The sequence below is a fragment of the Sturnus vulgaris genome, chromosome Z (assembly GCF_052056855.1).
Source record: "Sturnus vulgaris isolate bStuVul1 chromosome Z, bStuVul1.hap1, whole genome shotgun sequence".
Taxonomy (NCBI): Eukaryota; Metazoa; Chordata; class Aves; order Passeriformes; family Sturnidae; genus Sturnus; species Sturnus vulgaris.
The window spans coordinates 41,969,923-41,997,509 of NC_142283.1; the positions used below are offsets into that span (position 1 = coordinate 41,969,923).

The following is a 27,587-nucleotide window of genomic DNA, read 5'->3' on the forward strand; positions in this document are numbered from 1 at the left end:
TATTAAAACATTTATGAGAACTCCTGCAGCAGTAAGGCCTCTGAGAATCTCTTCTGACACCTAACACCTTTGCACCTGCTTTTTTGGGTTTCACACCCCTCCTGCTAGGGTTTGATACTGCATCTTATACCAGTTCCATAACACAGCTGTTGTTTTGCATGGATTGACACTTTGACCAACTGCATTGGAAAGCAACTTATCATGAGCTTTAAGCAAATTCAAAGAGAATATAAAGCCCTGAACAAATAAGGATAAGATTAAATTCTGTCTAATGGTGATGCAACCAAGCCAAGAAATTGGAAAAACACTTCTGAGACTGAAAAATGTGTGTACAGAAATGCTGGCCCAATTACAGCCAATTGGACACTTCCAAGTGATTTAAAATGAAAAATTTACCAGAGGCTGGCTTCCCAGTACTAAGTTAATCCCTTTATTACAGCACTCCTCTCTGCTTTGTGGTTCTGAAAAAACTCCCACAAATAAAATTCCATTTTTAACAAATATGATACATGGCTCCTTTGCAACCTATGAAAAATCTTACAGAAGTAAAGATTTAACAGATTCTTTATAGTCCCATTTAATAAGACAGGAAGGACCTATGGGTGAGTTCTTCCAGTGCCTTATTGGATAGTGAAACCCCTGGGAAGGTAATGTCCTGCACATTTGATTGCATTTTTTATTTATAATTGTCACACACATTAAAAAAAATAGCAATGAAACGAGACAGGCATAGAAGCAAAGGAGTTTGAAGAATAATGTGCTGGAAAAGCAACCTCATATTTTACATTTCTATAGAGATGGCTGGTGTCCCACCTACCAGGTAATGGCTTTGAGATGTGTCAGTCACCAATCACAAAGACAACAAGTAACATGAAGATGCCCAGTGGGGACTTATTTGAAGCCTCCACACACATGCATAGAGCTTGTGCCTCTGTTCTTACTCCTAAATGTGTGGCTTTGATGAAGAGGACAGGACAGACACAAAAAAGAGGACAAAAGAGGCTGAAAATTTTCCAGTTGTTGAATCTCAGTTATAAAATATCAATTGGAATCATACTAATATATAAAAATATATTTATGTCTGTTCTGTATTCTGTCGTGTTTGAAAAGCACAGGTGGCTAAAGTTAGTGCCTAATAATTCACTGATCACGTCAGGGGGATTTTTAGGGTCACACCTGTTAGCATTATTAAACAATTTAAGAGACAACTATCTATAATTATATTTTTCAGGTAAGCAAAGCAGAGAAATAACACCGGTTGTAACTTCTGTGACCATAGAAAGCCTTTCCAGATGGGATGCATTCCTGGACCTGTAGGTCATCAATGCAAGTAAACTAATTGGTGACACAAAGACTACAGGCAACCTGGGCTGCAGTTATCATACACCGATGGAATTCACAGTCCTGAGGGATATGAGTCAGTCGAAGGGTAAAGTCAGGACCCGGAGCTTTAGGAAAGTAAATTTCCAGCTTTTCAAGAGCTTAGTCAATAGCAATCCCTTGGGAAACTTATGTCAGGGACAAGGGTGAAAAACAGAGCTGGCAGATGAATGCCTTCCAGGTGTGCAAGATCTTTCTACCCCCAGGCATAAACGATCAGGCAAGGATGACAAAGGACTGGAATAGCTAAGCAGGGAACTGCTGGTCAAACTAAAGGGAAAGAAGAAAATGTATAGAAGAAGTAAGGACAGATAACCTGAGAAGACTACAGGAACACAGTCCACTTGTACAGGGATGGGATGAGGAAGGCCAAGGTGAAGCTATAAGTGGAGCTCTGCATCCCTGTGGACCTCCATGGGCTAATGGGACACAGCTGTCTCACCATGGTCTGCACCAGGGACTGCAGCAGAACATCAGCTCTGGTGCCTGGAGCAGCTCCTCCTCCTCCTTCTCCACTGACCTTGGTGCCTGCAGAGTTTTTCCCCTCACACGTTCTCGCCCCGCTCTTCTCTGTTACAACTACATCTACATAACAACTTCTACTTTATTCTTAAATGAAACAGAAGCATTGCCATAATTTCTGCCCAGCCCAGCCTTGGCTCTGACTCTCTCAGACTTGGAGGAAGCTTCTAGAAGCTTCTGATAGAAGCCACCCCTGTAGCATTCACACTACCAAAACCTGGCCACACAAACCAAATACAATATGCTAAGGCTTACAGAAGATTGGGAGGTTATTCAGGACAGCCAGCAGATCTTCACCAAGGAAATGTTATGCCTGCTCAGGCTGGTGGAATTCTACATTCTACAGTGGAATGACTCCCTCAACATATAAGGTAAGAGTTACACAAGTCATCCGTATGAATTTCTATCAAGCTTTTGACATGGTTCCCCAAAACATACTTATTGATGTGGAGACACAGGGATTTAATGGCTGGAGTGGTCAGTGAATGAGGAATTGGCTGGGTGGTGTCATCCCTGGCATACTGGTCACTGTCTCAAAATCTGGATGGAGGTTTGTGGGAAGTGGTGTGCCTCAGGGGTCTCCACTGGAACAGTGCTATTCAATTTCTTCATCGATGGTATAAGCAGTGGGATCAAATGAACTCTCAACAAATTTGCAGATGATACCCAGCTGAGTGGTGCAGTTGATCTGAGAGATATGTGTGATGTGATGTGATGATGTGATGATGTGATGATGTGATGATGTGATGTGATTTCATCCAGAGGCACCTGGACTAACTCGGGAACTGGATCCATGCATCATGAGATTTAACAAGACCAAGTGCAAGGTGCTGCAACTGGGTTATGGAGAGCCCTGGTATCAGCACAGGCTGGGGATGAACAGATGGAGAGCAGCTCTGCCCAGAAGGATTTGGGGGTGCTGGTGGGTGAGAGGCTGGACATGACCCAGCCATGAGCACTCCCAGCCCAGAAAGCCAAACGTGTCCTGGGCTGCATCCAAAGCCGTGTGGGCAGCAGGGGAGGGAGGGGATTCTGCCCCTCTGCTCTGCTCTGGTGAGACCCCAGCTGGAACCCTGCACCCAGCTCTGGGGTCCCTGCACAGGAAGGACGTGGAACTGTTGGAGTGAGTCCAGAAGAGAACAGAAATTATCAGAGTAATGGAAAACTTTCTCTGTGAGGACAGGCTGAGAGAGCTGGGGTTGTTTAACCTGGAAAAGAAAAGGTTTCAGGGGAGACCTTACTGTGACCTTTCAGTTCTTAAAGTGTGTTTCCAATAAGATGGAGACAGTTTTTAGTATTGTGATAGGACAAGGGGTAATGTTTTTGAACTAAAAGAGGTTAGAATTAGAGGATATAAGGAAGGCATTTTTAATAATGAGGGTGTGAAACACTGGTACAGGTTCCCCAGAGAGGTAGTAGATATCCTATTCCTGGAAACATTCTAAGTCAGATTGAATGGGGCCTTGAGAAACATGTTCTAGCTAAAGATGTTCCTGCCCATTGGAGGCGGGGTTGCACTAGATGATCTTTACGGATCCTTTCCAACCCAAACTATCTTACGGTAGTTTTCTATGATTTTGAAAGGTCTTCATGTGCATCAGAAATACAAAACAATATTTAATTTGATCTTTTGAAATCACAGGGTGTTAAAGCAGCCATGAAGCATAACCTTTTAATTTCTCTGAATTTTAAAGATCAGTTTATACAGGATTGACATGAAAATTTAGGCATTCATACTCACCCTGCTTGAAAAATTATTCATATGCTTAAACAGTCTCTCATTCCTTCATTTTGTGCTACCCAGATGATACAGAAAAAATTCTGATCACTTACTGGGACTCCTCAGATGTAATATTGAACACTGTTCAAGAATAACTTTGAAAAAAAAAACTTTTTAATTTGTTTTCTGTATGAGAACATCTACGGCAAGCATATCTGTCTTGTTCCTAGTACTGTGGAATGACTTGCCCGTCCTGTGATTGACAGCATGTGCAGTACCAGATGGCATGGATGGAGGAAATTAGAACTTCTTCATATTCTCTCTCTTCTCATTGAAGTTCCTTTGGGTCACATAGATACTGTTGGCTGCAGCAACATTATTGGCAGAAAAAAAGAGAAATCCACAACAAAGCTGTCTCTTTGAAATATCATGCACAGAAAACTCTAATTGTGTGGTTCAGTAAATAACTGTAGAAAGTAATACTTTCTGAAGAAAACACACCTGAAAATAAGGTCAGAGCTGTTTTTTTACAAACTTTTATTAGAAAATATATTATTTATAATACAGGATTTTTCCTGGAAGAAGAAATTTATGGCATAACCTGTATGATGATGATAGTGAAAGGAGTTCTATCCAATGATTAAAATACAAATACCTGTTCCATAGTAATGCTTGAATTCACACACAAAATATACAAGAAATTTTGAAATAAATCCATCCATCTCCTTCTCTCTGTAACTCTTAATATATAATATCCAGTATAACCACACTGTGGTAAGAGAGGGACTAGATAAGGTACAGGGCATGCCTCTCTGAGCATCTTAGCTAGAAGAACAAAGTCCTCTCCACCTAAGAATCTTACATATGTCATATCAGGCACGATTGTGCCCCAAGCCTCATAGTGCACCTTCCTCTGCTAAATTTGGCTACTGAGTACTAGAAGTATCTGGTACAAGCTGACTACATAAATGTAATATCATGTACGTTGACTTTTCTTATATGTATCTTTATATTTTATTTCAATTAATGTTTTCACTCATGTCCAGAGGAAGACATTATCAATTTGTCAATTAATAATCAAGTGCGTCTGATATAGATTTGAACCCCACTGCAGATCCATAAACTTTCTCCAAAAAATTTTACCAAATTTTGCCAAATTTTACTTTCAATTGATACTAATCAAATATTGATCTTAACTGTAACTTTTAATATCTAAAAATGTTAGACATCCAACAATAGAATAAATTTTCAAAAATTTAAAACTAGACATTGAAGCAGATTGCTCTTCCTTGGACATAATATAGAACAGTATGAAGTCCTAAGCCTTATGAAAGTAAAAGATAAGAGCACACATCGTCAATTTTTTTTCATGTAGCATCAGATTACCCCATTTTAAGATTTAGTGAGATGTCTTACAGAGTGCTGAAAGTGGCCCTTACAAACAGAGAAAGAGCTTTCTGCTAGAGATGAACAGACATGAGCAATGCTCTTTCCTCCTGTTGTTGTGGCACAAGGCACATCCCTCAAGGAACAGTTCCAAAGTACACCCAAATAGAAATACAGAAGTCCAGAAGTCTACTTTAATAATTTCTACTGGCTGCAGTTGGCCTTTATTACTTTTGACTAAGTTTTACACAGAAGAATACTGATGCTGTTCTCACATACTCCTTTAATCTTCCCAGAAGAAACTTTTAAGGATTTGAAAGTCAAATAAAAATTTAACTTCCTAACAGAGGAAACATTTTTATCAACAATCTATGTTATTTTTTCTATTAGTTGCCAAGTTTTCTCTTTCTTCCTAATGTTGTAAAGGGAAGCCATTCTCCTACCAAAACAGAACTTGCACATATTTGCTTGGTTATAATCTCCAATTCTTAGTACTGACTCCACATGAGAGATGTGACCCACCCTTATGATCATTTCACTGGATTAATAGATGTTAGCTACAATTATATTAGACAATAAATAACATAATCTAACTTGTGGTCATAAATACTTGTATTGCTTGTCCATGACAAGGTGCTGGCAGTGTGGGGAGCTCAGGGGAAGACACTCTGCAGGAAGACACCAGAGGCTGCCCCAAATGGATACCAACAATTCCAGATGGCTCCAATGGACCAAGCACAGGACACAGCAAAGTTCCTGAGCAAAGTATGTGGGGCCACTCTAAAAACTGATTTAAGAAAGAGGAAAAAAATCCACTAGAGAAAGGGGAAAACAAAGAGTGAGAAAGAACAGAGGGAATGTCAAGTCAAAGCAGTAGGAGGTGGAGGTGCTGCATGGTGGAGTAGATCTCCACACTACAGCTCATGGAAGACTCATGCTGCAGATAGATATTCCTGAAAAAACTCAGCCCATGGGGACCCTACACAAGGGGAGAACAAAAGTGTGAGGATGAAGAGAAGCAGCTATAAACCACTGTGTACTGGCTGTAACTTGCCTTGCCACTCTGTTGACATCGGGAGAGAGGGGAGGAAAGATTTTGTTTCAGTGTCTTTGTTTCTAACTAGTGAAATATATATTGAAAAATATTAAATTAATTTTCCCAAAGCACAGTATGCTTTGCCTACAAAAATAAATGAGAAACAACCTCCCTATCTTTTATCTTGAACCATGAGATTTCTCAAATTGCTTTCCCCCAGTGTCTTGATGAAGAGGGGGATGAAGTCATCAGGCAGGTAGGTATTTGGCTATTATCCAAAGCTAGTCCAGCACTGTCTTTCTGTTTTCCCTTTTTAGACTGTTTAGATTAATTCAATATTTTAATTCATGAAATAGTTACCTGCTAATCACAATAACTAATTCTCGGAGAGTCAATATTAGTCACTTATTCTGTTAGCAAGGATACTGATGCAATAGTTCTGAATAACAGGAGCCATAGTGAGTATGCCAAAGGCCAAACACTTTGCAGCATTTCACATCATTCAACAAAAGCGTTCCTTTAATTGTATGCTCAGCTTCCAAAGCTGCCCTTGAAATGTTGATTCTGAGAAACTGAATTTATATTCTAAATCACAAGGGCTTGTGTAGCCTACCTCCCAGATCACCACAAATATAAATTGAGTTTCAGCCTCCAGAGAAACACAATAGATAATGCCCATATTTTTCTTCTTCACCTTTTGTACCATACTAACATGATGTTGCTTACAGTTTTTACTGCTATATAAAATTATTTGCACAACTCCAATTTTTTTCCATAGGTTTTAAATGAACCATTAGGCCATAACCATAACTCAGTTTTGTGGCTTTCAATCTCATTGAAAATGAGACTTTTGGAAGGAAACAATATTTTTGAGTTCTCCCAAAGAAACACCAGTCTCTCAGGCTCAGCCCTAGAAAGATGTACATGCACAGGTAGGTTTACATGCAAAGGCAACCCATAATGAATAAACATGGGTAAATCTTTGCACTACAAGACCTCTGTAAGCAACTGGGAAAATACTCAGTTTATTTTGAAATGGCAATGACCAGGGGTAAATTTACCATCCACAGGTTTGAATATACTCACTCTTCTAAGATAATTTTATTTAATTCCTTTCCCTCTTCAGGACATATGATTTTCTGGTTCCATTGTGATTCCTTTTTACTAGTCAAATTCTATCTGTTTCATTCCCTGGTTTTTGCTATACAAAGGAGAGGAGGCAGGAGAAATGAGACCAGCACTGCTTATTCTGTTGCTAGCATTTCTTTTCCTTGTCAATTTACAGTGGGAAGATTCACTCTTTTGTTTCCATTTTGTTCACACAATTTTTTAACAATTCTTTTCAGACAAACTATTTTACCATGAAAAGTCAGGGGAGAAAATTAATTACTATTACTTTCCTCAGAAGTGAACATAAGCAGGGCTAAATCAGATCTCACGTAAGTTTAATCCACTCCAACATTACCTGTGAATCACCAGTAACAGATGTTTAGAGAAAAAGTAGGAATCAGTTAAGAAGAGCCTGACACTTTTCCCTAACGATCCTTCTACTCACCCCCCAGAAATCAGGGTATTAAGAACCTGAGAAATACAGATGACAGCTAAAATTGTGGTTAGGTACCAGCCAATGATTTTATTTCTCCCTGACAATAAGTCTCAGAGCAGCTGTGGCAGAGAGCAGTTATGCAGCCAACAGAAAAAAAATAATGTCGGTGCATGCCTGGGAGTTCTTTTCTCAGTCTATTATACATTCTTGCCATTCCTCACATGTAATATCCTTTTCAGAGAGATATTTGTGCTTGTAGCAAAATGCAGCGCTGTTTATAGAACTTTCCATGCAGTTTTTAAAGGAAAACAGACACTGGAAACAAAGTGTGTATGTGAATTTCACTATCAAGATGCACTTCATTTTTACAGGAAACAGCTATTTGCAGCCTTCTGCTTATTACCACAGCCAAATCCCCTTTAGGACCCTGTCCTCCTTCATATATTAAAATATATACAAGTAAAATGTAGTCACTTGAAAACCAAAACAATGTACCTTGCCCTATTTAAATGCTTCTGAGGCATTTTCAATGATACTACTACTAAAACATTATTGTTAAAAACTGCAAGGAATGTGATTTAATCTGTTAAGAAAATATTTGAACACTGATAAAATACCTTTTAAGCCAAATAAAAAGATAAAAGCATAGATTGTTATCTTACGTCAAATGGGAGCTCTGTTATCTCCATATTTCCAGATAAATCCAGTTTTTCTAGATTCTCACAATCACCCAGTTCTGGAGGAACTGACTTCAAATTATTGAAACTCACATTGAGCACTTTGAGGTTTTTTAAGCAGCCTGTGAGGGTAAGATAATTCAAATCAGTGTACTTAAAAAAAATAATAAAAAAGACAAAAAGCAAAAATAAAAGGTGTACTCGATTAAGCGAAGAAAAAGCTCCTTATTGCAATGATGAGAAAGATTAATAAATATTTTCGGCAGTGATCACTAACATTTTGAGGGGCAATAATGCCCCTTAATCAGCAATGTTTCTGGAGAGAGTTTGAAAGAGATAACAAAGACTTTCAAATATCTTGTTTCTTCCAATGATGAGATATCTCTTGACCTCAGCTGAAACTAGAAAAGTTAGCTTTTGGCTTGGCCTCTGTAGAAAATTTGCCTGCAAACTGAAATACATCTTAGCAACTCTTAACCTCTTTGTCGGGAACAATCACTCCAACTAAACTTATTACATCACGAATTCTGTCTTTATATCCTGCATTGCATACTTTTGATTATATAATGGATGTGTGCATGTGTTTAATTATTTTCTTTATTGTGATTTATCATATCTACTGGCTTAATTTAAAGGCCATTATAATATTCTATGCTACATTTAGTAACAAAGCTTTTTGTATCTTCAAATTATTACATTACAAAATTGTCAGCAAAAGGAGGGTTAGAAACATAATTGAAATGCAATATCTTGAAAAAAATGCAAGTTATACTGTGATATAATCAAACTGGAAGAAATTTGAATATAACAAATAGCTGATGTGGTAGCAAAGGAACCATTAAATACATAACAAAATGAGAACATTTTATGGAAAGCTTGGTAGTTGTAGTGCATCATCATATATTACATGAATGATGGATGATCACATGATTGCAGAATCACAAATAGTTTCATTTGGAAGGAACCTTCAAAAATCATTAGTACAAAGCCCTGTCCAACCTGACTGAATACTTTCCATGATGAGTCATGCACAATTTTTCCAGGCATACTGTTCCAATGTCACATCACCTTCATCATTAAAAAATTCCTACACCTACCCTCTTTCCATTTAAAGCTATTGTCTCTTGTCCTGTCAGAACAGGCACTGCTAAAAAGTTTCCTCGTACTTTTCTCATAAGTCTGCTTTATATATTGAAAGGTGACAGTGAGGTGCCAATGGAACCTTTTCTTCTCCAGTCTAAATTCCCAATTGTCTCAGCTTTCCTTCATAGAAATGCTCCAGACCTCTGATAATCTTCAGAGTCCTTCACTGAAGCCGTTCCAACAGGCTCATGTCTTCCCTATACTGGGAGTCCCAGGACTGGATAAAGTATTCCAGGTGGAGTCACACAGTGACACCTTTCCTTCAGCATATTGGTCACACTTCTTTTGCTGCAATTCAAGATGCTCTGGGCTTTCTGGGCTGCAAATACACATTGCCAGCTCTTATCCAATTCTCATTCATCAATATTCTCACATCCTTCTCTGTTCTCAATCCATTCACCCCCAGTCTGCACTGATATTAGAAACTGCCCCAGCACATGTGCAGGATCTTGTACTTTCCCTTGTTGCTTCCATGGAGTTCACATGAACCCACCACTCAAGCTTGTTAAGTTGGCATCCCTTCCTGTAAGGATATCAACTGTATATACTCAGCTTGCTATCATCTACAATATTCTGCTCCACTCATTTATTTTCCTGTACTATTTCCTTCCACCCAGTGGCAGAATACAGCATTCAGAAAGAAATGCAGAAGTAAGAAACACAAATGCAATTCAGCAGTTGGAAACTGGGAGAGAACAGTATCATCATCAACAGGATCTCAAAAACCAAAACCTTATTTTAATCAGAGTCCCAGGTCTGGCCAGGAGAGGGTTCGTTTTTTCAGTAGCTAATAAAGGGCATGGCCAGGACCCAGAGGATATTCTATACCACCTCACATCATTGTTAGGAGTGGAAGAAAGAGACTTTCTTCCAGGAAGAGGGATTCTGGTTCAGTCAAGTAACCATGGCAGAGGGAGCCATTTGATTTATTAATTTTCTATTATCCGGGTTTATTTCTGCGTGAATTACATCTTTTCTTGTAACTTCTGTCATTAGTATTGTGGTTGTTACTGTAGATTTTATTAACTTATTGCTGTTTCTGGTATATTTTTCTTCTCTCAGTGTGTAATCTTTGCGTTTTGTTCCTCCCATTCTCCTCTCCAGAGTTGTCTTAAGTTGCAATGCAGGATAGAACCAGAAGTATTTATTCTATCACCATCTGTTGAAACCAGTGATCTTGTCTGACAGAGTGCTGCAGGGGGAAGAGAAGGGGAAAGCCAGGGGCCAAGATGGAGTGGTGCATGGTTTGAAAAGTCGCTGGGGGGCACTGAATTGTGGGGTACCATTCCTAAATCACAGCAATGGGTCTTCTATTTATAATATCTTTTTTTTGTCTTTAAAGAATCTGGTGTTTCATTAGATTTGGTTGACATTGCAGAGTACAAAGCGTCCTCAAGTCAGTGTCATAATAGTGATCTTATCCTTCTGACATTAACACTTACTTAAACTTCTTCCAAAGCAAATGTTGGCTTAGAGCTGCTCATCTTTTGCAATCTGTGGAAATCCTCACCAAAGGCTATTTGGTGCTTCCACAGAAACGGTGAGAGAATAAGCATAGAGAGTAGAAATCCCTACATTTTTTCCCTGAGAAATTGCTGTTGTCAGAGCCAGAGATGTGCAGATTGATGGCCAGCACTAGCAGTCACCAGATCACACAGCGTTTTACATAAACCCCATGGTTTCCCTTGGACACAACATTGTCTTCAAATTATGACTAGACCACCCAAATCATCTCACCTGTCTTGTGACAGACAGGGCACATATTGTGAGAACTCTGTTATATTAATCTCTACAGGTTACAACAAAGAAAAACATAGAGTTTTCCACCCAGCTTCCTTCCAGTTTTAGCTCTGCCATAAACTGAGGCATATTTCAAAATTCAGCTGCCATTTTAGGATGGTGACCTTGTTTTCCTTTACTGTAAGCTGCTAGTTTGGTTAAAATAGAAGAAAATATTTCTGTGAGACTACAACAGGCATTGTTTTGTCACTATTTTGTCACACTACTATCTGACAAGGGTTATTGGGGTAATAAAACTAATTTAATTGTGTCAACATGTCAACTGCCTTATTTCCATATTTTTAAGCACCTAAAAATAATAGAAGTTTAGTCTACTTATCAGGAAGCCTCACCAGGTTTAGTATCATAATGTAGATGCAGATATTATATCACATGCTAAGTGTCATAACCATGAATTTACCACTTCATTGCAACAAAATAATCACTGGACCAGAAATGCCTTAAAACTAGAGAATCAGAAAATCACAATTTACCTCCTCAATCAATTAATCCCGTGTTAAAAGAGAGCAAATCCCATTGGAATGGGAAAAGAGCCATTTATTCAATAGCCCTGGAACACTTTGCCTGTTCTTTCAGCACTGGAATATTGTACTGGTTCTATCTGGAATGGAATTAGTGTTTCTCATAGCAACTCATATGGTATTATGTTTTGGATTTATGACCAAACAACGGTAATAACTGAACAGTGCTAACACAGCAAAAAATTTTGTTTCTCACTCTGCTGCCCCAGTGAGTCAGTCAGGAGTGGGCAAGAGGATGAGAGGGGACAGGGCTGAGACATTGGATCCAAACTGACCAGAAGAATATGCTATAGCATATAATCTCATATTCAGCAATGAAAGCTGGAGACAGGGGCAGAATGGGAGTGAGTTTTCCGACATCCCTATGCTTAGGAACTGAATGTGAATCAATTTGTGGTGAGTGCTTTTGCATCACTGGTTTGTTTACATCTTCTTTTTAAACTGTCTTTATCCTGATGCATGAGTTTTCTAACTTTTGCCTTTCTCTTTCTCTCCCCATCCTGCTGTGGGAGACTGGACTGCAAGGGACTGAGCAAGCTATATATAAGTGTTAACCCACTACAGATGTAGTTGCTAATTTTTTGGCCAATGAAATTGGAATGGAACTGAAGCTCGCAGTTCCATTAGTAATTGGAGAACTACTGATGGACTATCAGTCAAGGCATCTGGCGTTTCCAGCCTACTAGTCACTGTCTTGCCTAACTCTGTTCAGATGGTCTTCTCTGATGTATTAGATATATGGAGCAGAACCATTTATGAAAAAGAAATCAAAAAATGTAGCAGCCTTTCTGGGTAGTGGGATGGACTCAAACACAGCTTCTCTGTCTGACTTTCACAGTACCTAACATGTCTGTCAATGCCCCCAGTGTGGTTTGCAGGTATGAAAAAAAGGTAAATAAAAAATACATCACATTTTTTCTTGTGATATATAATCTCTCTTTAACATGACAGAAGGGCATTACAAATTCTACAGACAGTTTACAGTAATTGCTGTGAGTAAGATTATGAAAATTACTGGGAAAAAGCATGAGTCATGCAACTGAATTTTATTTCCATAACAAACTCAGGACAACATAGATGAATGGGATTAAGCTTGCCAAGATCTGCCTGCAGGGAGCAATCTCTTGGAATTCTATAGAGGCTATTTTTCACCTCTGGGCTCTTCAGTGGATTAAGTTATGCCACCTGACAAGTGAACAGTAGTCAAGCATTAACACGCCCTCTAGGGCGATAAGACATATATAAGACTAACCAGGATCTCCTGGATAAAATCTTTGCATGACTACTCCACATAATCACATTTTTTTTATTTCTCACATTCCATTTGGAAAGTAGTTTATATTTTACATTTGCCCCTGTTATAAGAAGTTACTGAGTTTCATAATTTCCTTTATTTGGAATGATCTTCAGATTGCTAGCCTAAATTTATTTGTAGAAATTTTATAACCATTCATTCTTTTGTCTAGTTCATCTTTGAATAGATTTTTTCCTTCCCTGGTGTTTATTTTTGATGTTTTCATAGGTAATAGACATCTCAGAATTTATTTTACTAGACTGGATAAGCCATTTTCTCTAGTCTCTGTTGACAAAATAAAAATTCCCCTCCTTAAATGGTCCTGATAGACTTATTTTGCATCTGTTCTCATCTCAAATTACTGGATAGTCCTCCTGTGACTGTTAGATTTAGAATTTCATTTCTTCAGTTTTTGCATTTAATGATCTCTGACATGCTGCACAAAAACTGAATACATGACCTTGAGTTCTGCAACTGTGAATTTAATCTCTGTATTTTTACAAGCCTATCTGCTCATCAGCCTTACCATATTTCCACCTGTTTTGCAGTGACAACACACAGAAAAATTTTCTTATTTCAACCGGCTTTCCATTTAGAACCACGTGTCTAATGAGTCTTTCCTCTAAATGTTTAAAATTTTTACAACCAACAATGTAGATAAGGATAGAGTTAGGCTATATGAACTGTTGGAATGGTAATTCAGATTACAGAGTGAGATCTGATAGGCTAACTTTGTCAGAGAGAGCACAAATGTGTGACTATAAAAAACATCCATGAAAACTAAAGATTCTCAAATCCTATGTCTTGACTGAAGGAGCACAAAATTGTGGGGGGGGGGGGTGAATCCCAAAACAGCCTTCAAATACCATAAACATTGTCATTTGGAGGAGAGGAATAAGAAGGGTGATAAGGCAGTATGTAGGACTTTCACAGCCCTGAAATCTGCATCTTCTAAGGAGACATTATTTATGTCTTCTTAGAAGTTCTCCACCGTCTTTGGTATGCTGCCCAGTCAACATCAGGCTTAATGAGCATGTAATACAGCCACTGAGGCAGCTTTAGGAGGGGAGTGAGGAGGTGACATCCCTTCCGTGACTGCACAAATGTAGAGCAGATTTGACTCCCACACATTACATATACATTCAAATAATACTCAAACACAACTTCTGAATTAGTAGTAATAGTAAAATCATTGCTGTACAATACCGCTTTTAACAATGCTTAATGTCACTGAGTTTTCATTCTATAAAATATGTAAATTCTGGAATTAAACATCTTTGTGTTTTCCATGGAAAGGCAGTAAAAGCCAAAATTAAATCCATGGCCACCCTGAAAGTTTCCCAATTAAGATTTTTTTTTTCTTAGATGGGAGATCCAGTGTCATAGTTGTTGCATTTATTCACAGTTTAAATTTTTAATTCATTTTAAAAACCTTAATTGGTAATTAAATTCTCTAATTTCTTGTAAGCCATGCAGCATTCTAATAATGGTAGTACAAATTCACCTTTTACACAATCCTACATTAGTGGTCCTAAAAAGATGTCAGAATAAAAATAGAGATGAAGTTACAAAGTGCCTTTACTATCTAAGGATCCCATTCAATGCAAATGTAACAAACTGGAGCAAAATGCTAGACGGCTTTTTACATTAATCTGCAAGAGCAGAATCATTGAATTATGGAATGGCTTGGGTTGGAAGGGGTCTAGTTCCAGACCCACTGCCATGGGCAAGGACACATTTCACTGAAACAGGGCTCTCAAAGCCCCATCCCATCTGGTCTTGAACACTTCCAGGGAAAGGTCACCACAGCTTATCTAGGCAACCTGTTTAATTGCCTGATCACCCTCAGAGGAAAGAATATCTACTATCTAAACATCTTTAAGTATCTTTAAGCTTATGGCCATTACCCTTTGTCCTGTTACTACATGACCTTGTAAACAGTTCCTACCCAGCTTTTTTATAGGCCTCCTTCAGGTACTGAAAGGCCACAGTAAGGTCTCCTCAGACCTTCTTTCCTACAGGCTGAAGAAGCCCATTTCTCTCAGCCTGTCATCATAGGAAAGGTGGTCCATCCCTCTAACCATCTTGGTTAGTCCCTCCTCTGAACTCACTCCCAACAGTTCCATGTCCCTCCTGTTCTGGGCAGCCCAGAGCTGGATGCAGCACTGCAGCTGGGGTCTCACCAGAGCAGAGCAGAGGGGCAGAATTCCCTCCCTCCCCTGCTGCCCACACGGCTTTGGATGCAGCCCAGGACACGTTTGGCTTTCTGGGCTGGGAGTGCCCGTGGCTGGGTCATGTCCAGCTTTTCATTCCCCAGCACCCCCAAGTCCTTCGTGTCAGGGTTACTCTCCATCTGTTCATCCCTCAGCATGTGCTGATACCAGAGTGTGCCTCAACCCAAGCACAACACCTTGAAATTTGGTCTTGTTAAACCTCATGAGATTCACATGAGCCCACCTCCTGGGCTTGTCCAGGTGCCTCTGCATGACAGACAAGTTAAACTATCTTTCAAACAGGTAAACCACACCACTCAGCTAGGTATTGTCTGCAAATTTGCTGAGTGTGCGCTCAAACCCACTGCCTAAATCATTGATGAAGACACTGAATAGCACTGTTTCCCATACAGTCTCCTGAAGCCCACCACTTCTCACAAATGGCCATCCAGACACTGAGTTCTTGACCAGTGCACCCTGGATGAGACCATCTAGCCAATTCCTCATCCACCAAACAGTGCACATCACATGCATGCCTCTGCACTTTAGAGAGAAGGATGTGGTGGCAGACCATGTCAAAGGCCTTAACAAAATCCAGACAGATAAGAGGCCTTCTCTTGTCCATGGATAAAGTCACTCCACTGTAGAAGGCCAACAAGTTGGAGAGACTTTTCCTTAGTGAAGCCACGTTGCTTTTTCAAACCACGCCACTGATCTCTGTGGGCCTTAGCATAGCTTTCAGAACGATCTCTTCCATTGTTTTCCCAGGAACAGAGATGATGCTGACAGGTCAGCTGATCCCAAGGTCCTCCTTTCTACCTTCTTCTAAAATGGGCAAAATGTCTCCGATCTTTCAGTCACCTGGGACTTTACCTGACTGCCAAGACTTTTCAAATTTCACAGAGTGGCTTAGTGGCTACATCAGGCAGTACCCTCAAGCCTCTGGGATGCATCTCATCAGTTCCCATAGACACACCTATACTCAGGCTCCTCAGGTGGTCATGAACCTGATCTTTGTTTACAGTGCAAGTGACTTAACTCCCCCAGTCCCTGCCCTCAGTGCCATCCACTCAGGAAGTATGAAAAGAGGGGGTGCCCTTGGAAACTGAGTCAAAAATGTCCTCATAAAAACAGTCAACTTTCAACACAAGTGTTTAATACTGCCTCTTCAAAGGGGGAGATATAAAAAAATTTCCTCTGTTTCATACAAGACTGAGTTGTTAATAACACTGAATAACACTGACAAATAACATTGAATAACTGACAAAGGTAATAGATGAGATGGTAGTTCCTCAGAATAGGCATGTAAGATGAGAATACGTATTTTCTTTTTAGAAACTCACAAAACACATTGGGAATCTTATTAATAGAAAAAGTTATTTTAGGTATCAAGAAGTCACTTAAAATTCTATTACTAATAGTTTTCCCCTCCAAGTTCTTGAAAATTGGATTAATGATATACACAAAGGAAATTTTATACTGTGAAGTAGAAAAGAGACAAAAATTCTCTGTGATTTCTCAATAAAGGATTTCTCAAAAGCAGTTATTTTTAATCCTAAATATTTAGAAATTCAAAAATAGGAGAGGACACAGTACAAACATTTTATTAGCAGCTCTTTGAGAAGTATAATGGATCATTTGTGGGACAAAAAAATCCCAGTATAACCTTACAGTTCCATGCCAGCATAAAGGCTTTGGGAACATATGAAGCTTCAGCTCACTATTTCCTATGTGAACATGAGAATATATTGTTAGATAGTTTCAGTTATAGCAATTACTAATGCAGTAGCACTACTTTATGTACAGCAACTGCACTGCAGCCTCATAGTCAAAGCCAGAACTGTAATCTCACTCAGAAGACAAAGAAAATCCCCTGGCTGCAACCCATTCGTGACTCTTTCTCTGTTATTCCTAGACAAACCATTTAAGACAGACTATTCCATTCGGCAGGTTTTTTTTTACTATTACCATGAAAATATTAATATTTTAATATGCACAAAGAATATATTATATTTAATATATTATTATATTACAATTTATTAATAATTATTATATTACATTAATAATTAATATAGACATAAACTATCAAACAAAAATTATTCTTAGCTGTCTTCTGCTACAAATATTTTCTTGTTCATCTACCTATGTGGCTATAAAAGTGTGATTTGAAATATCTAATAATTGATTCAACTCTTTCTTCTCTCTGATTCGGAGTGGAGAATTATCTTCTAAATATGGTAAAACAGGAGCATGAACTTCAATATTCCAGAAGTCTAGAACCTTCTACTGCAGCAATAATTTTTTTCATTGGAAATATTCTTATCACCTCATGTTCTCTTATACCTTTACCTCTTGTGAGAATCAAAAGTTGTCATAATATGGCTCACCAGGTTATCCTCTGCCAGATGATTTGTTGATCTAAACTTGACTTCAATTCTATCTGAAGATTAAAGACTCAACAAGATGCATGTCACTGCCAGCATCAACTATCTGTCATTGCTCTCAAGTATATTTTAGCTGTGATATTTACCTAGTTATTGCTGCTTTGTAAGCAGAAGACAAAATGATGAATATCTTAGCACTTAACCTTTCCAGACACCTTGCTTTCTGATTTAACATGCAGTCCTCGCTCTTTACTTAGATAGAGCTCCCAAATCAAATCCACATTGATAATTTTCCTTATGAAAATTTAGTAGATAAGTTGACTTATCTACAAGTATACTTAAAATATGAAAGGTTTCACTTAGAAGCAGTATCCAAAAACTTCAAAATATCCAAGACCTTATTGTCTTATGAAAATCATTAACATTTCCAATATACATTAATATCAGTCTCTGTTTGCACATACTGTAAGTGAAATAAAAGCACAGCTATTTGCAAGCATGTTCCCTTACATGTAAATAAGAGAGCATCACACAAATTAAGACAAAGCTCCACTAATTTATGCCATAACAAAAAGGGCAGTTCCACTGCTTTACTGATAGATGGCCTATCAACACACAATATTCAGTTAGACTGAAAAACATCAGGAAATTTTGGCAAAAAAATGTTGAACAGTTCAGGTACACAGTCTTGGAGTGGCCTTTTGTATTATTTCTTTTTAGACTACATCAGTGATTTTGCATCATTTTCTGGATAGGCTAGAGTTACTACTACGATGTAGAATTATATATAAATTACATATATATTATATATATATAATGTATAAGTAGTATCTATGGCTTAGCTTATTTGTTAATTTTGTTATTCAGTGTCTAATGTTCAAATCTATGTTTCCACAGAGGAGTGACTAGATTTAATGAATCTTGAAAAATAAAATTTCTGAACAAAAATTTTCGGTAAGAGGAGGATGGTGAATGTTATAACACCACATCTGAGGGAAGCCCTACAAGAAAGTACTTTCTAACATTCTCTGGCCCTTGCAGGCAAACATTTACATTAAAAAAGCCAGCAACAAAGACATTGAAAGAAAGAAATCATGGGTATAAGCTAGTGGGATATACATATTGGAGGGAAAGTGAATAAAAAAGCCACTGATGAGAAGAAATCCCATCATTTTAATGCAGTTGAAAGAACAGTGATTGCTACTGAAACAATGAGACTTTCTTCCTTTTTTCCCAAAAAAGGTTTGATACAGGCTCTACATTACCCTCCACTAGAACAATCTGCTTGTCCCCTGGTCACCAGTGGTGCTCCCCCAGGCTCAGTGTTGGGGCCAGTCCTCTTTAGACTCTTTATTGTTGATCTGGATGTGGAGATCAAGTGTCCACTAGGTCACTTTGCAAAAAACACTGAATTGGGTGGGATTGATTACTAGAGGGTAGGAAAGATGTTCAGAGTCATCTGGACCAGCTGGATCAATGGGCCAAGGGCGATTGTGTGAGGTTCAATAACACAAAGAGCCAGGTCCTGTCCTTGGGTCACAATAGCCCCATACAGCACTACAGGCTTGGGGAAAAGGAGCAGGAAGCTGCCAGGCAGAAAAGGACCTGGGGGTGCTGGGTGAAAGCCAGTCAAACATGGCCCAGCATTGTGCCCAGGTGGCCAAGAAGGCCAAAGACATCCCTGGCCTGTATCAAAAATGATGTGGCCAGCAGGACCAGGGAAGTTATTGTCCTGCTGTACTCAGCATTGGTGAGACCAGACCTCAAATCCTGTGTTCAGTTCTGGTTTTGTCCAGGACAGGGTTAAATTTTGCAGCAGCCAGAAGGGGGCATTGCTAATACCCAGTTATTCTATATTCTATGGTTATTCTATACTGCCTCACAGCGTTTTTCAGAGGTGGGAGAAGGGGTCCCTTCTGCTCAAGTAAGTGTGGCTGGGTATTACTGCTTTGCTCTGTAACTGGTGTTTTAGCTATTTCCAGTAAATTGTTCTTCTCTCAACCCATAATCTTTACCTTCTATGTCTCAAATTTTCCTCTCCACACTGGTGAAAGAGGAGAGGAGAGAGAGATGGAAATGATTGAGTGACACATGGTATGGAGTGCTTCAGTGGGAACATTAAATTGGGCAATACCCCTTCTAATCCACGATAGCCCAAGACACTGAAGTGCTGCAGAGTGTCCAGAGAAGGGTAACAGAGCAGAGAAAGTGTCTGGAGCACAAATTTTATGAGGATTAGCTGAGGGAGTTGATGTTGTTGATCCTGCAGAAAAAGAAGGTGACCTTATCACTCTCTACAACTGCCTGAAAAGAAGGGTGTAGGAAGGTGAAAGTCAGTGTCTTCTCCCATGTGAAAAGTGGGAGACGTGAAAGAATGAGAGGAATTTGCCTCAGGTTGACAAAGGGGACGTCTAGACTGGATAATGGAGAAAAAATTCTTTACTAAAAGGTTGTCCAGGCATTGGTACAGGCAGCGCAAATAACAGGTAAAATTATCATCTTCAAAAATGCTAAAAAAATTGTGTGCATGCGTCACTCAGGGACATGGTTTAGAGATGAACACAGTGGGGATAGGTTTCGGGTTGGCCTCAGTGATCTTAGAGGCCATTTCCGTTATCTTAACAATTCTGTGATTCTGAGATCTGTGTTTGTGCCTTTATTGTAGAAACAGATTTTAATTAGCGATATTTTTTTTCTTAGGGATAATTTTCATTAACAGTGCATAATATTATGAGGATAAAGAAAAATGTTTTCTGCTTTTACCTGCCTCACTTGTTAAGCAACAACCCCCTAAACCCCTCTGTTTAATGGTTTAGGGTAGTCTCTCTCAGGAAGCAAGCCTTCTCCCTTTCTTCCAAACTATTTCCCCTTTCTTCCAAACTACATCTTATAAGGTGTTTGTCCATTAAACTCACTGACCTGAGTTCTGCAGTTAAAGTCCTGATAAAACCCTTAGTGTTAATTTTATGTCCAATGTCTCCTTCTTGTGCCCTGTTTATGATCTGTTAGTGTGTTTAGATGCCAAGCTGAAACTATAAAATAGATCTTGATGTCTATGTAAAATTTTCTTTCTAAAATATAGTGCTAGTAAATAAATCAAAAGTATGAGTGTTACTTGACTAATAAAATACCAAAACAGTAGAAAGTTCTAGCTTAGATTTCTGTGTTTCAGGATGTTCTCCTTCCCTCTGTTTTTCTTAGTTAAACTTATGCTATCAAGGGAGGTAGAGGTTTTATTCTTTCAGCTGTTATCTCTTAGTGTAGAAAAGGAATGGCTCTCATGGGGAAAGCTTAGGACTACTGTATTTAAAATCAAAGGCTAAGGTATTAGTACACCTGAGTGTATGAGCTCAGCACTGGAAACACAATGGGCCCATTTTCTTCAGCTTTCAAAGATTCCACCTCTTACAGCTATATTTTTCCTTGTAAGAGCAGTAAATCCTTCTCAATACCAATACAACCTGTCAAACAAGCTTTTCTTCTGTAAGATCAAAAAGCATAGGACAGGAAAGCATTAAAGTCATTGTTATGTAGCTTAAAATGGCAAGGGCCAAAGTATTTAAGCATTAAGTATTTGTTACTCTAGAACTTATAACGCAAGGTTGAGTAGATTTAGATTAGATATTATGAGGAAATTATTCACCATAAGGGTGTTGAGGCACTGGCACAGGTTGCCCAGAAAAGAGGTGGAAGCACCATCCCTGGAAACATTCAAGGCTGGGTTACAAGGGGCTCTGACCAACCTGGTCTAATGAAAGGTGTCCCTGCCCACAGCAGTGGGGTTGGAACTAGATGACTTTTAAGGTCCCTTGCAATCCAAATTTTTCTATTAATCAATTATTCTGTGATATATCTCTTTAATAAATTAAGATAATTACTCAAGTCTTTAAAAAAATAAATGTATATATTTTGCAGGTTTCTACTTTTGGTTCCTTTTCCCCACAATCTTATGTTTCAATTCATCTTGTTCAAGGCTTAAAATTCCATAATACTTCTATTTTTCTTAATCTGTAAGGAATATAAAACACCACCTGTTCCCAGAAACAACTCTCCATCTATTTGAATACAAGCAATAACTGCCTTAAAATTAGATTTTAAAAATGTGCTTTTTCCCATACTATATTAATGATTCTCCATATAATTTAGCAAGTATAATTAAAGCCAGAGAGATATAAAAATGTCGTGGGGACTGTTCAGTGTAAACAAGACAATTATCAATAAATTAACAATAATATCCATAGATATTCATTTCCCTGCAATAGAGTTAAATGGTATGAGTATAAATATCTGAATATCTTGGATCAACTCACCGATCTCTGCTGGAAGATGGTTGATTTGATTTTTTGACAATTCCAATACTCTCAGATCTTTAAATAGTGCAATGTAGGCTGGAATGGTTTGTATCAATGTATTGTACACATGCCATTCTTTCAGATAAATCTGTTCTTTCAGGGAATCAGGGAGTTCCTGTAAAATGGGTAAATAGAAAGCATGAGGTTAGAATTTTGTTACCTTGTTTCCTAATAGGGAGAAAAATGCACTTTGCCTTAATTATCTTGATGTAGAATAGTCGTTTGCCAAAGCCTTACAGAAGCTGTCTGCTTTTGAAGAGCATTGCAGCTGTCTTCATCACATATTCATTTTTTTAACTCTTAATGCAATTATTTGCTCTAAAACAGAAACCTATCTGAAGAGCTCAATCTGTTTGGTGTCTAACACATTATTTCCTTTTTCCAGATGGAGGATTTCTTTAAAACACATTTCAGTGCTTTAATTCACACATCAAGATGCAGCAAAATGCAGCACAGAAGAGTGCATAGAGAATAACTAAACAGGGTTTGCTAAAAAAGAAAGAAAGAAGGTGTGATTTTGTTCCAAATACCTGCCAGTGTTTTAAAACCTGTTTTCCAAGAGGGAACAGAAACCATTTCAGATACTACACACACAAATCACCTGGTTTAACTTCCTAAGATCTTGCAATAATGTTAAAAAAATTTAGAGGATTTCTAAGGAAATCCTTAAACAGAAAAAAATTACTCTAAAATTTTTAAATTTATTTTTAAATCAGTCCATATTTGCAAGTAATTTTTGATTGATTTAGTAATGCAGAATGCCGTGTTTTCAAAATTCCAGAAATTTTGAAATTTCCTGTAATTTCTGAGTAATTTTCAGATTATTCTATTTATGAAAAGTCTTCAATACATGAATGAAACTTAAATTTATAAAGTCTTTGATTCTTACAAAATTGCTTTAATTAATTGGTACTCAGATGTACATGTCTTTGAATTATGTCACCAAATTCTTTGAACTTGAAACAGACAAAAATCAATTCCAAAAGTTGAAGGTCAGATCATTTAAACTCCACTTTCTTAAGCATAGCATAATTTACCAGTCTGTCCTAGGTTTTATGACACTGTGCACTGATAACACATGGAATAAATAATCTGGAAGAGGTTCTACCACTAACTTTGCTCTGTAAGAAGAGGTGTAATAGTTCCAGCCTTTGATTCTTTTACAAATTTCAGATTTTTTTCCTTTGTGTGAAGAATATGACAGGGTAGGAATTACTGGTTTGTACAAAAAGAACATTGCCCTCTTCTTTTTTTCTTCTAGATTTCATAGATTTCCCAAGGTAAAAATGATGCATTTGAATTTTTTTAATTAATGCTGAGCTTCTGTATTAGCAATAGTGCTACTTAAATCTGAGTTAAATTAAAACATCTAACAGTAATTATAGATATACTGGACTGTCAATCAGCAGCCATTTTTTGATTGATACTGCCTCTCATTTCAGTTATTTTCAAATTTATGCATGCAGACATAAAACCTATGTTTTGTTGTTCTGCCTTGCTACCTTCCCTTCCATATTTGATAGAGATAATTTCATTTCTTACTTCACTTTCTGATTAGGTGTGTGTGTGTGTGTGTATTGCATTGTGATTCATCTTCTATATTTGTCCATTTATGAAAATTAAAAATTAAAATGCCTCAAATGCCTCAGGGCTTGTAGTGAGAAATCTCTCCAACTTTGTGGAATTAGTTACTATTTCTCATCTTCAGTGCTGCACATTTTTCTGCAACAAAATAAAATAATAGAGGAGAACAGCAAATGAAATTAGTATTGTCTTTCCTACCTGTAAAGAATGGAAAATTCAGCACACAGGGGGATAGTATTTAGCTAGAGTGTCATAGATATCTCTGTAGGGAGGAACCATGATTCAGAGAGAGAGAGATGAATAATCATATTGGAGGGGAAAAGACATCTTTATTAACAGACACTCTTTTCCACTCTATTTCTCCAAGTGCAGGTCAGTTTTTACCTTTCTATTGACCTATTGGTTTTTTGCACTTTATTGTCACAACACACAGTCTCCAGCTCCTTGGGGGCAAATGCAGCCCTTTCTCCTCTGAAGCCAGCAGCCATGCTGTTCTCCCACACTGAACGGGGTTCTCCACAAAATTCTCCATCATACATTGAAAACAGTGCAGCACACAAGGCTCTCTACCAGATCAGGATCAAACTCATTCATCATTTTAGAAAAATTAAGCCAAAATACGAAAAATATGTGTTTATTATGAATGCATAAAGATTCTTTTAAAATCCTTATTTAGAGCACCAAGATATTCCTGTGCAACAACAGAAATACATTTAGACATGACTTCAAAAGAATGGAAGTAGATTCCATACTTCTACCAACTACCATCTTGCTTTTCTTTCCTTTGAATATTTCTTTATATCATATGATCATATTTGTAATTTGAAAATGCAAGCATGAAAATTCTTTGCTATGTTCTTTTTCAATATTTTCCATTTTAAAATTAATTTATATTTGTGTTGCTGAAATATAAATTGATGTGATATTTTGCTTCATTACAAATTAGATAGGGACGGGAACTGCATTTTCCACAAGCTTTACGTTTGCTTTACTTTCTGATTCCCTTGTGTTCTTTTGTAATCGCCTGCTGCCATGCTAAAGCTGGCAGCCTGCTGATAAATTGCTGCATGAAGACTGACACTTGGAGGATAGCCAGTCTTTCTCCTTTAACAGCAAAACAATACCTCCAACTTGTTTGATTTTTGGAAGGAAAAAAAGTTTTAAAAGGAAATAAATAACAAACATACAACCACTGCTGATTATAATATTTCAAATGGAGAGAATTCACCTGCTAGACCTGAGCCTGAACTAAAACTGTGATCAAAGCTCTAAGAAGTTTAAATTCGGTTTCCTTTCCAGATCTATACTTTTATCTGTCATGGGCCAAAATAAAATTTTGGATCCAAATCGCCCACTCTTTTAAAAATATTTGAAGCTAGTTCCAGGCAGTCTCTGCTGCAGGTCCCCAGCACAATACTGGCACTGTCCCCGTGTTCCCCCATTATCCCAAAACAACTGTGTGTTTTCTTTCACCCCGTGTGTAAAAGGCTGACCCACACACAAGTGTTCTCTGATTAATTTACAGGGTGGCAAGCCCTAAACCTTAACAAGACAATTCTATCCACAAGAAGTTGATTCTGACACCCAGACATCACTGCCCAGCCGCTGGCTGCCCCGGCTGGTGGCACCCCAAGCAGCTGAAGGCAGGCAGGGCTGAGCTCAGCAGGGCCACAAGCACTGGGCTGTGTGGGAAGGGATGGTTTAGGTCAGATGGAGCCTCTGTGTGGAGAAAGCAGGGTCTGCCTTATGCCAGGCATGGCTGCTTCCAGCTGGATCCATGCCATTCCAGCCAGCTCTGCACATTCCACCCTGCTTTTATAAGGGTGCTGGGCTACGGCCCCATTGCAGCAGCACATTCCTCTGTGATGCAGGGGTCTCACGGTGCCCAGACACCACTGTCACACAGGATCACACCCTGAGCCTGTGGTTACCTGAGGAGCACTAAGACCTGAAGTGCCCAATCCCAGCAGAGCCCTTCCCTCTGGAGACAGCATCTCCCCTGGATGCTTCTGCCAGTGGCAGAGGTAGCCAAAGAGGCACAGAGTGAAGGATTAGGGGGTTGGGACCACCAACTCTTCTTCCTCCTCCTTTTCATCTTTCTCCTCCTGCCCATCGGTGTGCCACAAGAGCTGTAGGCAGCACTGCAGGCAGAGCAGAGCTGTGTGCCTCTCACCACTGAAGCTCAAGAGATGGCCAAGGCAGCAACTTCTGACTTCATCGATCAGGTGACAGCAGCAGAGGCAGAGAGCCAGGGAGCTGCTGCACACAGCCCCTGCTGCCCACCCCTCAGCTCCTTACCAAGCCCTCTGGAAGCCCACACCCTCAGTGGGCAATGGGCAAGGGCAGCAGCAGGGGCAGTCCTGCAGTACAGGAGACCCAAGAAGGTCTTTATAGAGGAGACAGAATGCTTGAGACTCTGAAACCCCCAAGAGCTGTCTCAAGTGGAACACAATAGAAACCAAAGCTGGAGTGCTAGAAAAGAGAAGCCTCCCTTGCCCCTCACACAACCCACAGGTATGGTCAGAGTACTGCAGCTTTAACAATGGAGAATCCCACCTCAGTGGCCCATCTCTAAGCAGTAGAGAAATGGGCTCAACTTTGACCCTGTTTTATGAGGCCCCCCCCCCCCCCCCGGGGTGGCTGAAATGATGGATATGAAGATGTGCTTCCAGAGAGAAGCACAACGCAGTACCACCTAAGTGCAGGCACAAGGCCAAGATGTGGCCTTGGACTGTAGGGGAATATCAAGGCCACCCGAAACCCCCAAAGGCTTCCAACCCATTTCCAGAAAAGTCTGAAAGAATGGACTGTGCATGATGACAAATTTGCACAGCACATGAGAAACCTGCCTTCAGGGCAGGAAAACCTCTCTTCAAAAAGTACCTCCAGTCAAGTCCAGGAGGAATTTCCCATTAGACTTGCAGAAAAAGGAGATAATTAGCTCCACTCACTCTCCTTGTAAACTATTCTGTTTGGCCAGCAAAAAAGACAAACAGAAAATCATTGACCATTGAATTATGGAAAATTAAATGTTAATACTGCAGCTGTAACAGTAGCAGTTAACATTGCTAACATTGCTGAATTAATTGCCATAACTGAGGAAGCTCATCCAAGTTTAGGTACCAGCAGCATGAAAGATACGTATTTTATGGTTCCATTTCAGGAGACCCATTGGAATTGTTTTGCTTTCACATAGAAGAAGATGCACTACACTTTCATCAAATGCTGCAGGAATACTAGGACTCCTCCATGATAGCACATTTTACCCTATCCCCAAAATTATCTACAATTCCAGTAGATGAAGGGATAAGGACCTACCCATATATTAATGGTGCATTCATTGGGGGTCCAGACACAGGTAAAGTGGGAAATACTCAAAACTGTATTATTGAGCACCTTCAAGGTGTAGGGTTAAAGACCCCAGAGGATAAAATTCAGTGCCCTGCTTCAGGGAAAAAATCTTGGGATGGGAGATGCAGTTTGTATCCCTGCTGAGACATGAACCTCACTGTAGCAAGTAAGTGTGCCACGACTTTAAAAGGAGCAAGACCCCCTGAGAAGCTCTACCTATAGCTGGTCGTCTCAGCACTTCTATCCCAATATGGTACCTTTTGACAAAGCACTGAGGGACATTACCACCCCCAAGCACATATCCCGCAGGCCTAACCTGGGAATTTTTCACCCTGTGGCTTAACATTTGGCCCAGTTCCTGGAAACCAAGATACACTGGACAGCCAGTATTTGTGGAATCCCTCACACTTACTACCTGTTAAAGACTTATTTGCTCCCTGTGTCTCCCTAAAGATATTTGATGGACTATAATGAAACCTGGATTTGCAAGATGAAGAGAGCTGTCTTGTACCATTTGGATTACCTTTGAGATTTAAGATGCACCTTACATGGTTATCAGACCACATCAACGGGCAATAGAAAACATCACACGGCAAATGCATACATCAAACAATTGGGCAAAATATGCCTCTGGAGAATTAAAATTGCAAGTCCAACAAGTATCAAAAAAGGCTTTAC

General features: G+C 39.0%; 1 protein-coding gene across 1 annotated transcript in view; it reads right to left on the reverse strand.

Moving 5' to 3' along the window:
* The window catches only part of LRRC2 (leucine rich repeat containing 2), an 83,589-nt gene that overhangs the window by 19,859 nt on the left and 36,143 nt on the right, over window positions 1-27,587 (reverse strand). The window contains exons 4-5 of the mRNA XM_088157009.1: window positions 21,933-22,089; window positions 8,253-8,389 (exon numbers count right to left, since the gene is read on the reverse strand). Coding sequence (XP_088013135.1) covers window positions 8,253-8,389; window positions 21,933-22,089 — 294 coding nt within the window. The remainder of the gene's footprint in view (window positions 1-8,252; window positions 8,390-21,932; window positions 22,090-27,587) is intronic.